This window comes from Colletotrichum aenigma (assembly GCF_013390185.1).
Source record: "Colletotrichum aenigma strain Cg56 chromosome Unknown KSG_Cg56_contig04, whole genome shotgun sequence".
Taxonomy (NCBI): Eukaryota; Fungi; Ascomycota; class Sordariomycetes; order Glomerellales; family Glomerellaceae; genus Colletotrichum; species Colletotrichum aenigma.
Window position 1 is genome coordinate 1,953,045 of NW_023500910.1, and position 16,137 is coordinate 1,969,181.

The window sequence follows — 16,137 nt, forward strand, 5'->3', positions numbered from 1 at the left end:
GCATCAGCTGATCAACACTGATTATTGCAGAAAGGTTTGAATGTTTTACCTCTGGATTATTGAAAGTTTCCTGGGTTTCTTGGGCTCTTCAGCAACTGGAGAGCTTTCAAGATGACGATATGCATCCATCGCTTCTTTCAGAGCGTTCTCGACGTCTTTTGCCGTACACCTCTTATCCGGGTCTAGATTGAGAGCTTTGTGCTCAAGGAAGCTGAGGAGTGTATTAACCAACTTTTTCTCTCTAGAGCTTCGGGTGCCGGCGTTGTTGGCGAGCTGGTGGTGCCAGTCTAGGACTGCATGGTGGAGAGCAAATTTCCCAAACGACTTTTCCCAGAAGAAACCATCGAAACCATCGTCCGAACCTTTGCGATCTTTCAACCGTTCAATTGTGTACTGATTGACGCTGTCTGCACCGCCCTCAAGATAAGCAAAAAGAACGCTCAGTACGCAGCCAAGGGACCAGACATCGCTCTTGGTGTTCATAACTTTTCCAGTGAGGAAGGATTCTCGAGGTAAGTATGTCCCTTGTCCTCGCCTGTTTCGCGTTCCTGATGGAGCATCCTCATGCAGTTGCGGCCTTGGTCTGAACCATACGCTAAAGTCTCGCTCTTCGGGTTCAGCATGATTTCTCCGCCGGACTTTGACTCGTGACATGCCAAAATCGCTCAGCTTCCAGATTTGTCGATGCTCTCGATCTGCGGCTGGAAACACGAGAATATTACTAGGTTTTAAGTCCATGTGATAGCACACAACATCTTCGAGATCCGAGGTCTGTAATTCATGGTGGAGAAAGTTGAGGCCCGTAGCAAGCCCCATGGCGGAGCGAATCAGACTTGCCCTGACCTTTGGTGTCTTGATGGAAGTTGATATGTCTTTTTTCATGTAGGCGCCAAGGTCGCATATTGCCAGCGGCATGAACAGACTGTAGGTCGGGGGATGATCGGCTCCTAGGGGCGATTCGACTCGTAGAGAGCCAAGATTCTCCAGAATATTCTCACAGGTCTTTGAGGCGCTGAGAATCATCTTCATAACGTTGCCCTCATCTTGAGAACTCATGTCGCTGGGCGACTGAACGATGTAGTCCTTACGCGCCACACTTCGTGGCTTATTTGAAATCTCATCGGTATGGTGATCCTCAATATGACCTCGGGCGATCTTGACCATGTAGACCTTCCCGAATGATCCTGAACCTAGCAGCTTTTCCTCCAAGTAGGGAAGTCGCTGGGTCTCGGAGTCGTGAACGATGACTTCTTCTCTTTGACTGAGCACAACGGTGCAAAATATTGCTTGTGAACCAAAGAAGACATCTGCATCGTTTGAATCGCACCCCAAGAAGAATTCTCGTAGACTGTCGCGATCCGCTGGGAGAGAAGTAGCATCTTTGATATGCGGCTGCGATTGCTTGACAGACCAAATGTCTGCAGCAGCAAGCTTGGCCGTGAAAACTCTGGCAGCATCAATACTGCAACCGGCAAAAGCAATGATAGCTATAAAACTATGTAGGCGTCTTTTTTGAATATTCTGAATGAACTTATCTTCTGAGATTGAGAACTGGTCGTCGTTGATGCTTTGGAAAAACAGTCGAAGGTAGTGAGATTCCAGCACATTGGCTGCTGTATCCCGAGTGGCGAATCGAAACTTGTCCGAGTTCTTCCTCTCCAGATTGTCCAAGAGGCGGCGACGAATGTCGCGGCATAAGTCAGTGTACTCCTGGGAACTCATCGTTCGCGCGGGGATACCCAAGCCGTCGGAACGGCTTGCACATGGCCCCAGGCGATGATCGCACAAAGAGAATGGCGTGCTGGTTCGGAGTGAGATGGGAATGGTTCGCAGAAGTAAGCGTGAATGGGGTTCCTGAGACAGAAATGGACTGTTGGGGCGCAGTAGCCCGGCCCAATAGCAGCAGGGGTAAATCGTGATTGATTGGGTACGGGGCAGCGCCCGACAGGCCTCACTTTAGAGACATCTGCAGGCCGTTGATAGTTGCAGAGCAAGGCAGACATTGCTGCTGCGCCTCTGAGAGCCTTCCCAACCATCTGCCTGCTGTTGCATCGCGATCGACTGTTTGCTAAGACTGGAGCATGCTGCATCTAGGCCCTTCGAACCCTTGGCGGAGTGATCTTGGAATATTGAGTCTGGGAACCCCCCGGCCTCCAAGAGAGATTACTATGTCAGCAGGCCTAGCCCGCTGACATCTCCCAGGCCTTGGACGGCATTTTGCACATTCCGTGCAGTGGAGCACTCCACCGAGACGTCACCGGCCCCGTGCCCGTGTCCGACAAAGTGGGACCATGGCAGAATCGGCATCGGAGCGGCGCCGGTGAGCTTATGGCGGGTTCTGTTTTCCAGATTAAAACAAGATCTGGTCGGAGTCCCAAGAAGCAGAAGACGACAATGTAATAACAGACGTCCAATTTGTCTGTAAATCCTAAAGCAAGGGACTGCATCTAGCCGTCGGCGATCTGTGCTGCATGATATATGGGTTGACAATTGAATTGAAGGCTGCGTGCGTGAGCTCGTGCGATAGTAATTGAACTCGATGATGCTCACCGCGAGTTTTGGGGTCAATTGAGACAGGGGGCGGAAGACCGGCACCTCTCCCATTCATTTGTTGAACAAGCCAAGCTCTGGAAGATAGACTCTCGGATAAGCAACTCCTGCAATCGTTGGTTTGGTTTCTGTCCTGCGTGCGGCTTGTTTCCGAGTCAAGGATGGGGTTACATTCCCCTTTTGTTCTGCGATTTCAAGGGGATCGGTGCATGGTTTACATGAGTCACTTTCGCTTGATTGCCCAGTCATCGACGATATGAGAGATAAGGCGCGCCCATCGTTTGACATCGGACACTGCACGGAATCCTTTTCTGTGTTGTCATACAGCAAAGGTTGATTACTCCTACTTTCAATTGACGTTTATAACCGTGTTATGACTCACCAAACAACGCCGACAATGCCATTGAGCCCAGAGATCCAACGGTCAAGCTCCTCTGAGCAGCCGGTGGGATATCCTCGGCACGAGACTGCCGATCCCGAGAAGAAGACCGCGCTGAACGACCTACGAGACGATGAATCATTGCAATCTCCCCCAGAAATATTGACATTTCCTGATGGAGGCGCACGAGCTTGGTTGCAAGTCGTCGCTTGCAACATAACAAACCAAATTTCGTGGGGTTACCCCTCTTCATACGGCGCCTATCAAGCCTACTACACAACAACGCTGGGCCTGCCGTCAGCCCAAGTCTCTTGGGTAGGCTCGGTCCAAATATTCCTGGCTTTCGGGATCTGTGCTTTTTCGGGTCGATTGGTCGATGCTGGCTACGGAAGACATGCTGTCATCGGGGGCTCTTTCATGGCCGTGACGGGTACGCTTTTGACCAGCTTCTGCACCAAGTACTGGCAGATCTTCCTAGCACAAGGGTTGTACACCGGTATCGGCATGGGTATCATGTTCATGCCAGGAATTGCCATTGTGGGGTCGTACTTCAAGCAACGAAGAACATTAGCGCTGTCGATTGCGAATGTGGGCACTGGACTTGGATCGGTCACGTTTCCGACGCTTCTTAACTACACGATCCCTCACGTCGGATTCCCATGGGCGGTCCGATGCCAAGCGCTCATGATGCTGGTCCTCGCCGTCATCGCATGCACACTTCTCAAGCCTCGCCTTCCGCCGAGAAAGTCAGGACCAATCCTGGAATTGGAGGCATTCAAGGAAAGAACCTACTCCTTCTTTGCTGCGGGCTCTTTCTTCTTCTTCCTTGCACTTTACTTCAGCTTCTTCTACGTAAGTAAACCATGTCTACAAATGTCGATCTCTTGGAGATTAGGATCAGGTCAATTAACAGCCACCAGATCAACACCTTTGCTCAGGTCGCTATCGGACTGTCATATACGGACTCGGTGGCACTTCTTCTCATTCTCAATGCTTCTGGAATTCCCAGTCGTGCTCTGGCTGGCATCCTAGCAGGATACGTGGGCGCGATCAACACATTCATTTTCAGCAACGGTCTCGTGGGTGTGATGTACTTCGCGTGGATCGGAGTTCGTAACAGACCTAGTTTGTATGCTTTGTCTGTCATATTCGGAATCGCGAATGGCTTCGCACAAGGAATCTTCACCTCAGCGCTGGCGAGCTTGACGGAGGACCCCCAGAAAATGGGAGTCCGCTTCGGTATGGTGGCGACAATCGTCGGTGTGGCATCCTTTGCAGGCCCACCCATCGCTGGAGCGATCGTTGACGGAACCGGAAAGTACGTTTGGGCGCAGATTTGGGCTGGAGTGGTCACTTTTTTGGCATGTCTCTTCCTGGCTGCTGCTAGGATAGCTGCTGTTGGATCCGCATGGACGGCGAAGGTGTGAAAGCAGTGCGGGACCAAACATGGAGATTGCCATACAAACATGTTTCTATGAGATAGAGTTCAATACTTAATCTGTACTACTCCTTAAAGGACTACTGGAAGCGTTCGGGGGTTAGTTATAGCCTTAGTTCTTAGCCCAAGCCTTCGCAAGAAGCTCTTCAACTGTCGTCAGGCGCAGCTCAGGAAACATGTCGTTCAAGCGGCCCTCCTTAGGCAAGGCACAAACACCGCTGAAAACCATGAGACTGAATGCATCTGTCATCTGCTTCAAAAGCGCCACGGGGATACCGCTTGAATCATCGGTTATCGACACCAAAGTTGCATCCCCGCTCTTGAGCTTCTCTACATCGTCATAGATCACCTCGAACTTGGCGTCTGGGCTTGCGTCAGTCTGGCGATCTCAAAGCTCGCGCTATTTTACAGGCCCATTACTCACTATGATACTTTTCGAGAAGGGCTATTATCTCGTTGAAAGTAGCGTCTGTGCCGCTGATTGAGGCAGTCTTTGGCCAATTAGGTTCATCAAAAAGGCGAACAATAAAGCGGGCGAGGTCGATGGTGTATGTCATGCTCATGACATCGTTTCCTGTTCCCGGAACAACTGCCTTTTTGAGAGACATGTCGATGCCAGGGCTGAATGGCATCATGTAGGAATGGACGTTGGGCATGGCCCAGTAGTCCATGAACAATCCTGCATAGATGCGAATGTACTCCAGACCTGACTTCTCGATGGCGATCGTATTTGCAAGACGGTATTGCTCGCCAAAAAGACTCATTGAGATTACTACTTCAATTAGTTCCAGGTATCTCGACAAGACTTTCTAAGTGGCCTTACTTCTTATCAACAGGCGTGAAATACTCGCTGGGAACAAAGCGTTGAGTCGTCTTCGACTAATCAGCAGCCGCGATGAGGTTGATCTGAGCGTTGCTAGATTTCTCAGACTCCGGGTTCAGGGCGGAAATAACGGTGTCGATGTTGTGTTCTTCAAGGACTTTGACGAGAGCGTCGACATTTTCATAGTCTACCTCGAGAAAGGAAGGAGCACCCGGGAGGGCGGGGGATGGAGACTTGAAAGACATCATATCAGCTTGTATCCAGTGAATGTGGCAGATGAAAAGGCTGGTGTAATAGCCCCTATGAGTAGTATCAATCATCACAATGGGTGTAGTTACCTTGCGCCCCAGCACGAAGAACTGGCGCTTTTCGCTGAGTTGCAACTGCTCCACGATGGCTCTGCCAACTCCACCCGTGCCTCCAGCGACAGCAATATGGTCATTTTGGAACGAAGCTTAGATGGATAGAAAACACGGAAGTGGTGGCTACAGGACGGCAATTGTTGTGAATTACCAACTCTGCTTTCCAGTGGCTTCTAGTCGTAGGTAAACCATTTTTGTTTATATAACTTTCTGTGGTTGCTGGTAGCGGCTTTGAATCGACATGCAAGTCTGGATAGATCTTTCATCTCAACAATTCCGTGGAGCCGAGCGGAGCCTTGGGCCTCTCCGCACTTCATTCATCGGCGTTGGGAACGCGCGGAATCCGAACCCGAAGGCCCGTGACTAGCTCCCGAGATTTTCGACCGCCGGCCGGTCTCCGCACCGGGGTGATTGAGAACCCCGATGAATCAAGTATGACAACACAAGTTGCAAAGACTCATAGTCTGAATCGGGCTACTGCGGATGTGGTTGGTCCAGAACTCACTAGCTGGAACTCATCCTTGCCCGGATCTAATCCAAGTGTCAGCTTGCAGGACCCCAAACCGGCACCTTTCTTTTAACTCCGGCAATTCGATGACACTGGGTCTGTTCCCTTGTGTTCAGGTGACTGGAATGGCCGCACAGATCCGCAATGCCAAGAGCCCCATGCAGGCGTCGTATTCACTCAAGTTGCTGTTGGTTGCGTCTTTGCAACTCCATGTTAAATAAGTGGATGCTCAAACGGCAAGCCGGACAAATCGATAAAGAAACGAGCCAGGAAACGTGTGAAAATGGAGGAAGCAATTCGTATCTATTTAGTGTGCCAACCATCTATGTGCAAACGCCTTGCTATGCTACGTCCCCTGAGACCCGTCACCCCATCGCTGCTTAATGCTATGAACCAGCCCGAACACAAGGAGAAGAAATCAAAAAACGCCATGATATGCAATCTTCAAGTCCCCTTATAAGACTTAAGAAGTGTAGCCCGCAGCGGCGTCAGCAGCAGTAGCCTCGGCAAGCTTAGCAGTGCCGACGGAGACGGTGGGGATCCAACCCTGGGGGTTGACATCGGTACCGGTGGTGGCAATCTCCTCGCCAGTGGCGTTGACACCGATGGTGATGTAGCCGACCAGGCCATCCTCAATGCTGTCACCGAGAAGAGAGACGCTGATGAAGGGATTGTAGCCGTCCTCGCTGGCGCTGGACAGGACAGAGTCCTCGTCGTTGGTGGTGCGGTTCAGGGTCTCGAGGTGAGAAGAGTAGGGGCTGACAGCGTAGACTTGGGAAAGCAGGTCCTCCTCGAAGAAGAGCTGGCCGACGTGCTGAATGGCGCTCTGGCTGTAGGAAATACCGCTGGATGCGTTGGCCTGGACGGCGACGTGGATGTGGGTGGAACGGGAGACGTAGTAGCCGGGGAACTTGGTCAGGAACTCGATCATGCCGTTGGAGTCGGAGACCTGGACGCCGCGGAGGAAAGTCTCGTCGTCGGTGGTGCCGTCGGAGCGCTTCTCCCAGCCATCGAGGAGCTCCGAGGTGTCCGGGTCAATGCCGGTGAAGGAGGCATAGGATCCAGTGGCGTTGCAGTGCCAGATGGAAGCGGAGGCACCCTCCAAAGGCTCACAGGTGTTGATGTCCATGACGCCAATGTCGAAGTAGAAGTCGATGCCAGGCTGGGACTCGCGGAGGTCGTGGCGGTTCATCTCGCCGTCAACGCCGTAGGGGCCGAAGATGGTCTCAGGGGCCAAGAGGCAGGTGTTGTTCTGGATGGAGGTGTACTGGAGAGTGTTGCGCTTGGACATGCCATGGCTGCTGGGGACGATGTCGCCGTTGGCGACGCGGCGCTCGTAGAGACGCTGAGAGCGCTTGGCGATGATCTCGGCCTTGCGCTTCTCAATGGCGGCGGCACACTTGTTGGTAGAGCGACCAGCCAGGGCGGCCTCGCGTCTGATGTTCTCCTTGGTCAACTTCTCGGGGTGAGCGAAGACCTCGGTGGCCGCCAGGGAGAGGGCAGTAAGAGCGAAGGCAGTGAACTTCATTGTTGCGGTTGGCTGGAAAAGAAAAACCTCAGATGAAGTTGTTGAGACGGTTACTGGAGGAAGTGGTAAAAGTAAGAGTGGTTAAGAAGTGATTGGTAGAGGTAGTGAGTGAGTGAGCGAGTTGTGAATGTGAGTGTGATGAGGATGATGAGTTGAATGATTACTTTGTCGCGGAGAACCCTCCTTTACTTATACAAAATCCCTTCATCTTGAAGTCGTCATGGTCTATGAGCCTCGTTGCTAGCCTCTACAGTCCAGCCTCTCTGCCTTACGCCTCCTATCGCATGACGCCTAATCACGACCGTCCCCTGTACCGTCGGTGTTGTCCCGAGTGTTGTGGGTATTACTGCGGACGGTTAACTGGGGTGACGATTCGTAATTGATCAACGTCCCATTGGCCGACCAGCTGTATTCTCGACCTGTAGAGGCTCTCCGTGTGACCCAGAATAGAGTGTGGTAATAGCTTAGCATGAAATTCTACGGGCAGAATGGTAAGGGGCCGGTATAAGCCATCCGGAAGGTGGGAGGCCAAGCCGTCGGGAGGTGGGGTTCGGACCCGCTCCGCGGGACTCAACCCACCGGGGGCCGGGCCCATTCCCTACCGGAGCCGAAAATTTGGACGTCGGCGACCACGAAAAGTCTTCATCGCCATCATCCCACTGACGCGTTTCCCGGTCTTACGTGACTTCGAGGCGGAATTGGCGATCCTCCTTACTCTATCCAAAATAGACGCGCCCCTCATGCACCAAGCTTTTATATGAAAGGGGGGGCCTTATGGGACGAACTTTTCACAGCCAACAGGTGTAAACGTCTGATTTTTTTTTTTGCGTCTGATGGCGTACACTGTAAGGATCTGTTTGAAGCCCCGGCATCTTGCAAGCCCAATGGGTTCTCTGGGGTCATCGATGTGAATGGCACCTTGGCATAACGGCATTTCCGTCTGTGCTACCATAGGGCTGGTAGACAGACCCAAGAGCCCCTTCGACAATGATACGTTGATTTTTGTGATGTTGGAATCCTCCTGGAATGGAGTTGCGTAGATTGTAGCGTTGTCTTTTTGAGTCCAAGTAGGCAAGTTTCCAGAAAGGGGGTGCGGATGCTTGGCATCATGGCATAACAGCCGCATAGTCGCACAATTTTTCTCAGTCGGCCTCCAATTATTACAATTCCTCCGATGAACCCTCTGTCGACCGCTTCGAGGTATTCTATCCAGCTCCAGGGTTTGGTGATGCGTGTTGAACGATGCGTCGTCATAACATCCGGTGGGATGGACAGGCTGAGTAGCGTACGTAACTGTCACTAGGACCAACGACCACACAATCCCCAAATTGCCCTACGACGGAAGAAAAAAGCGTGGAAAGTGGCGGAGTAAGTGATAACGTCCAATTGCATTTCACTACATCAAGGTGACAGGATAGCTGCAGAGAACGGAAGCACCGTGATTGGCGGGTAGGTTCCTCCCACACCGGGTTCACCCTTGTGAGCAATCAAACCGAGGAGCACCGTTGTATTCGTACGTCTCCATCTCTGAGACGGAACACTCCGGCGATACATATAGGTCGAGGATAATGCGAAAGCCCAGTGCCAAGTTTAGAATGAGTCTAGAGCCCGGAAGCTGGCTGACTGCACTCAGAATTAAGTGAAACCTTGGGTTGAATAAGTGCCGATCGCAAACCAAAGCCTTGACAAAATCCAAGAGGCCCCCTCAAATCATGGTCAACCACACGAACACCAATAACTTTCTTTGAAGAAAAAAGAAAGTGAATTAGCAGAGCCGGACTAACTATCTACTACTAGAAGAAAAAGGTGTCTTCTGATGACAGGCGGCCATCCGATTAGCTGCCCACCAGGGGCCTTGAGCCAACAGAATCTCGAGATCAGTCCAAAGAAATCTGGTCGCTTAAGCCTCGAAGTCAGCCTCGCGCTTGGCGGCAGGAGCGGCGCCAGCAGCGCCAGCGGGAGGGATCTGGATGGCCACAATGCCGCCGAAGGGGCCGGCGCCGTTGTTGTTGGCGATCTTGACCAAGCAAACGTTCTGCATGTTGCCGGACGTACCCGTGCACTGGGTGCCGTCGGGGACGGAGAAGGCCATGGGCTGTGTAGAGTGAGACGTTAGCCGCTGAGCTTTGCCACATTGCGTGGAGACATGCAGGTGTTACTTACAAAGTCCTTGTTGACGTTGGCAGCACGCTTGTAGATGGCACGCTCAAACAGGTCACGGGCGTTCTTCCGGCCGGGGACCTGGCCGTTGGGCCTGATGTTTCCCCTGTTGCCGGGAACGTCCTGGGTGGTGGTGAGTTTGACGCCGTTGGAGAAGGAGCCGGTGCCGGTGGGATCGAGGACAGCTTCGATAGGGCCAGCACCGTCGGTGGTGACGACGTGGAAGGTTCCGGAGATGCTGCCGCCGGTGGAAGAGACCTGCGGAAGGGTGCCGCCGGACATGGCGTTGGCGGCATCGATGTCGGCAACCTGAACCCTGCCATTGCCGGTGGTGCGGCCGAGACCGTCGGTCATGATGTTCCTGCTCTTGAAGACAGTGGTGTCGACTTCAGTCTGTAATGCACTGATTAGACGCGCTTCTCGAAGTGACTGGTGTTGTGAAGAGACTAACCTTCCTGTTGGGGCCGGTGAGAGGGACAACACCGCCCTGGTTGGCCAGAGCAGTGCCGTTGCCGCCGAGGTTGCCGGTCAGGACGACAGGCTTGCCGTGGGCAGCGACCAAAGGGGCGGCAGCGAGGGCGAAGATGAGGGTCTTGGAAACCATCTTGATTGATCGAACGTTGGACGTTGAAAAAAGGATTTTTAGTTAATTAAAGATGGCGGGAATGCGATTAGACTGGTTTGAGAAAAATTGGAAGCGACGGAATGTCTGACGCACGAATCAATCGGCGAGATAGAAGATGAGAAGTTAGTAGAAGAGAAGAAAGAAGAAGACACTGCTGAAGAATAGAGAGCAACATGAGCTGAAAGGCGGACGATCTCGAGATCTTTATACTCGAGCTTCAAAGTGATGTCTACGGTCTTTACTGTTGGGGAGAAATGTTTGTATGCCAAGAGTCGCGCCCCAAGAGCTCACAGCTCCGCGGCTAGATATGCCGACCCATGAACCCTTCCCTTACCCTTCGTCCTCAATTCAGACAGTTCGGCGAGCCCTCTGAACCACACCTATCCCAACAGGATCAAGGACGAAAGCGACAGGTGCCCCCCATCGTATCTGAGGCACGTGAAACGTCGCGAGATCGTCAACGTCGCTAGCCCTGCGGCTGATGGTTGTGGGGGGAGGGGGGGGGGGGGGGGGTGCGCAGGGAGAGGCGATTGGTGTGAGTGAGCACATGTGTAGATCCATCTTAATATCGACAAGGCTCTCTTTCGGGCGACATCCGTGGCATTCAACGGCGCTGCAATGCCAGCGCGCTAAAGAGACTCAGGCAAAACCTGCCGTTGAAGGGGCCTACCTTACCGCAGATCCTTCAGCTGGGGGGACACACGCAGCGCATGCAGGCCAAACACACCCTATCTGCATGTCTTTAGAAGCCTGACGTGCCAACGGACGAATCACAGCTCTTTCCGATGTAGAATGAGGGAATGTCGAAGGCATGATGTTAAGATTCTCAATTGTCATATTTGACCCATGTCTTGTGCTCTTCCTTCCTTAGGCAAGTTAAAAGAAGTCTTAACTATGTTGCTGGAGTTGTTCAGAGTGACTATTACTGACAACTCCGCCCCGCGCGTGTGAACCTTGTCATTGATTTCATCTGAGGGGGGTTATATTAATTGGCGCCGAACTCGCATCAGCCGAAAAAGCTACAAGCCCCTCTCCAAAATCTCCTCGGTTTCTGAGCCGCGGCGCTCTGACCAAAACATTTCCCCGAGGAACTGTCTGCCACCGGCACTAGCATTGCTCGATGCGTGGTCTATTGCCGCTCTGGCTACCGTTCTCCACCATCGAAAAGGACGATCTTGAAACGTCTGCTGGGCCACGTTGGGAAATGGGAAACCATAGTCGGGGAGCGCGGGCTGCTAACCCCGGACGCACATTGTTTCACTTGCCAAGAGCACTGTCACCTTGGCGGGGCTCTTTCGACGACAACTTGCGGCTCAATTGGCCGTCAGATCTGGCACATTTCGCAGAGATGAGATGAAGCTGAAGGTCGCTGGGAGACGCAGAGAGACACAGAGAGAGGAGGGAAGACGAGATGCAACGCATGACGGCCAGAGGTATTGGACGACACTGACACGCGCATGTCACCTGTCGCCTGTCACCTGTCATCCATCATGCTTGAACCTGCTGCTCGCTGTATCTACCTCTGTCTGGCGTGTGGGCACTGCATGCCTTTGCTTTCGCCTTTTTCGCGCTGAACTCGCTGAGCCCGCGGGCTCCCTGCCCCCCCGTTCCCCTCGTCGCACCCCCCTTCGTCGGCGGTCGCCCACCCCAGTCTTCCCTCGCCTGTGTCTGAATAGATGCTAGGTCTGAACTGTTTGACCGAATGAACTCTGGCTGTGATGAGACTTTGCACAGACCAGATGACGCCGGCGGGAGCTGTCAAACTCGGGTGCTTTTGCCGTTGGCGTTCTCTTGGTAAGTCGCCAAGACACTTGACTTGCCAAGACACGCGGCGACGAACACATCGCTTCGTGCCGAGAGCTGGCTATAAGGCTGGAATAGGCAGCGCAAAGGAAAATTGCCAAAAGCTTGGTTGGGTGCTGCTGGTGAGGTACTGATCTTCTACAGCATTAGGAGATTTTCCCGTGTCTAGGTTGATCGACGCCGATCTGCCAACCTACCCAGAGAAACAACCCCTTCGCTCCTTTTTCGGTTGTACTGCCGAATCCAATGATTTTCCCACCTTGCAAATCCGGAGACGAGACAGCGAGGGAAGAAGAAAAAAATGGGCAACTTGAAGCATGCGGAAACCAGGCTAGCGCAGGTCGCATCCTCACTGGCGGTAAGCCGGCGTCACCCCTGTCGGTCCAGGGGCCCGACTCGAGGACATCAAGGATGCACGAGGTTTGTCAGAAAACCTCCCCCATCCACTTTCGTGTCTCAAAGCAGCCATACATCATGGGTTGAGGCCAGAGACCCAGTCGACCAGCAGCCCAACACCATGACGCCTCAAACGACAACGTCAGATCTCCCTGCCCACACGTGTGTCCCATAATATCCCTCGAATCAACGACATCACCGCCGTCTCCACCGCGATCCAAAACAGCAAAACTACCCTCTGCCAGAGGTCTGTAGACTCTGAGAACGAATCGCGCACCGTTTGTCGGGGGCTTCCAGAAAGCCATCGCTTACCAACCTGGCTTCCATATGGATGGGGGGATGGCCAGCCATGAAGGTCGCCATCGTTTGTCCCATGCCCCCTATCCATACTGAAATGCCCTGTTTCACATCGTCTGAAAAGTGGCACTCGCGATGGAATCAACCTGCCCCCCTTTCGAGGTGCGTGAAAGTCCGAACCGTTGACATTGACATTGCCAAGTCAGGATGATTACCCAGCTCCTGGCCCAAAGTCCAAAGTTGATGATCCCTACTTGGTCTCTCCCGCGGTCTCATGCGAAAATGCCGCATCAGAAGGGCCGCTTACAGAGACGAATCTGAGAGGACCTCCTGTGCGTGTCCCACACCACACTCTTGATGCTTCACTGCCACCACAATACAAGCTCATGGCCAACAAACAGATCGACAAAACTTACAGCATAATTCGTAGTCATCGACCGCCAAGCCGCGTCAAAGGTGCCGACCCGTCTCACTCGGCGGGGCTGGATGTTCAACTGCAACCCATCTGTTCCACGCCGGAGAAGGAGGAGATGCGCTTTTCAACATTGCCCACACCGAGACTCACTGCAGGAATGCAAGATCTCCGCTGGCTGCTAGGCTCGCTCCTGCCCTTTCTTCGTACGCAATGATGATCTCGTCTGGATCACACTGTTGTTTTGGTTCAACTATCATGAGGCCTGATTTTGTTTCGGTCATGGATACCATACTCTCTATTCTGCCAATCATCAGAGGTAGAGACTATACGCCCAAAAACATCACGCCGATCAAATGGCAATGGTGATCGATGCACAAGCAGAAAGTGTAATTCCTGTTTGACCTTCCTGCTCTGAGCAACATATGCTGTTCGCGAAGATAACCGTGTCATGCTGGCGAGCCTCAACTGTACTATCGAGAAGCTGAGTTAAGCTACATAATCTGCATTTTTGGGAATGCACAAGTGAAGATGAACGTCGAATTTCCTGCTCTACTTGAGACTACGCTTTGCATGCATGCAGACCTTTTGCAATAGACATACTGAGTAGAGTTATTTGCATGTCTAAATACGAGAACGTCGCACTTCAGATGACCCCGTGTATATATAAAGCAGAAAACTGGTGAAACAGGGGGTGATTGACCCCTGTGCTGCAGCATTCGTATTGAGTGCGACCCAACAGGCCTGTTAAAACCCTTCGTTCACTTTCATAGCCACTGGTATTTTTTGAGCCTAAGGCGGTATGCATCGACAGGTTTTGGCCGCCAATGAAATCAAGTTCTTTGGCCAACAGTGAAACTCGACGCTCTGTGGCGGTTTCTCCTCCGGAGAACCCCCAATGGGCTCGAAAGACACCCTTCTCTTCCCCCTTTGATTTGATTATGAGTAGCAAAGTTGAGAAAGATGACCACTGTGAATTCGAGGCAAATCGTGAGTTGGTGACCGCGGAATTGCGCAGCAGTAGTAGATGAAATGAAGCAACGATGGCGCATTCATTGTATTAAATACTAGACTGGCCGCTAGAGAGACGCATTTCTCAGTGCGCTTCGTCGGGCCTGCGTGAAACCATCAAGTGTCTGTCTACTTTCCTTACGATTGTCGGTAAGTACACTCGCCGGAAGACGGCGCGGTACAAAGATCACGGCCCCGACCCGTCCGGGCTTGCGCTAGCTCGGCACTGGCCGGTTCGGTCCGTCAACCGTCGCAAGCTCGGCGCAGTTCCCTCCACGCGGGCCTGGGCCCGACACGGCGTTTCTCGGCGTTCGGATCTGGAGAAGCTAGCTTCATGCAGGGGTCCAGCGGCAGTTATCATGCATCGCCCGCCTGCTGATCCAAAAGATAGCGAATGTTCATCTGTGGACATCAAGAAATTGCTTCCAACTACCCAACTATCGGAATTCGAAAAGAATGTTAGTTTGACGCACTTGAAAGTGATCATTGAAAGCTGTCTAGCTTGATGCTGAGGTCCAAATACCGCCAAGCCTAGGCACGACGCTAATGGAAGTTGCCAAGCCTGTGACAACCGCATGGACTCAGATCGGATGGCCAGGATGATGGTCACCGCCTCTCAAGAAAATCCACGATTATCATGTTAGGCGAATGGTGAAATTTAGAAGTCTGTTGAGTCTGATGAATTTACTAGGTAGCTTGAAGTGTATCAATAATGTCATTGGTAAGGGAAGACTTGCCCCGCTCGCCAGGCCCCACTACCCCGGCTCGCACGACATCAGATAGGCGGCGGATGATCTACCCGTACCTCAACCGGGACGGAGACACCGCCGGGTCGGCTCCCGATATCATCAACGGCAAACCCAACAACCCGAGAATGCTCCGAGTTGTCTCTCGGAACTGCAACCGACGACGACTATAAGTCGTGGTATAAGTAAGTAATTCTTAATCGGGACCAAGCAAGTTTATCGTGCGTTTAGTCAATTCTATGGAAGTTTTTGAGAGAATCATCAAAAGTAAGACCCCTCTTGTATCCGGCGTCTGCTTTTGGGCAGCAGAAGCATGCCACCAGGTCGTATGCATGTTTGCTTACTGTACGTTCATTAAAGTGTCGAGCCTCGTTCCTCTTACAATCATCAAGGGCGCGGGCCACGAGTTCATCCCCCTCCCCGAGGGCGAGAACGCCACCGTTGCCGACTTCCACTCGTATGCTGCTTCCAACCCACTAGCTCACATGACCAAGTCTGACATCCGAATAGGATCCGCACAAAGACCACTGACTCTCCCGCCCACTTCACGTCGGGCTTCTACAAGATCATCGCCGGTCCTTCCCGCCCCGCCCACTACACTTTTGAGGAGACCAAGTACGTTCTCAGCGGTCAGATCGATATCTTGGTAAGTCCCATCTCAATGAGCATACCATGAGACCTTGACACTAACAAGCACGTTCTTGATAGGACGAGGCAACTGGAATCACTCACCACCTTGTCCCCGGTGACTTCGCCTTCTTCCACGTCGGATCCAAAGTCCAGGTTCGTATCCTCTTCTTCCTTCATTATTATAGGTTAGATGGCTTACTTGCGTGTCTGCGTCTTAGTTCTCGACCAAGTCCGAGGGTCTGGCGTTCTACGCGGTAACTCGACCAGTACGAGTTCCCCACCCGAACCTGCAGGGCAGAGAGGAAGACGTCAAGTCCAAGCTGTAAAATAATTGGAAACAGGAAACTCTTACAAATGAGTCATGAAATTCACTTATGAACATTAATCCTGCAAATACTTGCCGTGCATGAGAACATCTAGTCACGTCACTTTCAACAACAAGGTGTACGTCGAAACCAGAAATACACAT

At 52.4% G+C, this 16,137-nt stretch overlaps 6 protein-coding genes across 6 annotated transcripts; 2 read left to right on the top strand and 4 right to left on the bottom strand.

Moving 5' to 3' along the window:
- Positions 1-45: 45 nt before the first annotated feature.
- cdk-9 (putative cyclin-dependent kinase 9) lies at positions 46-1,722 on the bottom strand (the record flags this gene model as incomplete). The annotated part of the gene is made up of 1 exon (XM_037321650.1): positions 46-1,722. One exon carries the CDS (start codon positions 1,720-1,722, stop codon positions 46-48), a length of 1,677 nt encoding a protein of 558 aa, XP_037180075.1.
- Positions 1,723-2,947: 1,225 nt separating this feature from the next.
- On the top strand, positions 2,948-4,356 carry apdF-16 (Aspyridones efflux protein apdF; the record flags this gene model as incomplete). Its single annotated transcript, XM_037321651.1, has 2 exons — positions 2,948-3,781; positions 3,850-4,356. 2 exons carry the CDS (start codon positions 2,948-2,950, stop codon positions 4,354-4,356), a joined length of 1,341 nt encoding a protein of 446 aa, XP_037179688.1.
- A 123-nt stretch (positions 4,357-4,479) lies between these two features.
- On the bottom strand, positions 4,480-5,131 carry swnN-0 (Oxidoreductase swnN; the record flags this gene model as incomplete). The annotated part of the gene is made up of 2 exons (XM_037321652.1): positions 4,480-4,730; positions 4,792-5,131. 2 exons carry the CDS (start codon positions 5,129-5,131, stop codon positions 4,480-4,482), a joined length of 591 nt encoding a protein of 196 aa, XP_037178944.1.
- Positions 5,132-6,523: 1,392 nt separating this feature from the next.
- CGCA056_v006402 (uncharacterized protein) lies at positions 6,524-7,588 on the bottom strand (the record flags this gene model as incomplete). Its single annotated transcript, XM_037321653.1, has 1 exon — positions 6,524-7,588. One exon carries the CDS (start codon positions 7,586-7,588, stop codon positions 6,524-6,526), a length of 1,065 nt encoding a protein of 354 aa, XP_037178946.1.
- Positions 7,589-9,488: 1,900 nt separating this feature from the next.
- CGCA056_v006403 (uncharacterized protein) lies at positions 9,489-10,352 on the bottom strand (the record flags this gene model as incomplete). Its single annotated transcript, XM_037321654.1, has 3 exons — positions 9,489-9,683; positions 9,752-10,141; positions 10,200-10,352. 3 exons carry the CDS (start codon positions 10,350-10,352, stop codon positions 9,489-9,491), a joined length of 738 nt encoding a protein of 245 aa, XP_037179689.1.
- A 4,925-nt stretch (positions 10,353-15,277) lies between these two features.
- CGCA056_v006404 (uncharacterized protein) lies at positions 15,278-15,994 on the top strand (the record flags this gene model as incomplete). Its single annotated transcript, XM_037321655.1, has 5 exons — positions 15,278-15,305; positions 15,399-15,495; positions 15,549-15,684; positions 15,747-15,821; positions 15,887-15,994. 5 exons carry the CDS (start codon positions 15,278-15,280, stop codon positions 15,992-15,994), a joined length of 444 nt encoding a protein of 147 aa, XP_037178942.1.
- Between the last annotated feature and the right edge of the window lie 143 nt (positions 15,995-16,137).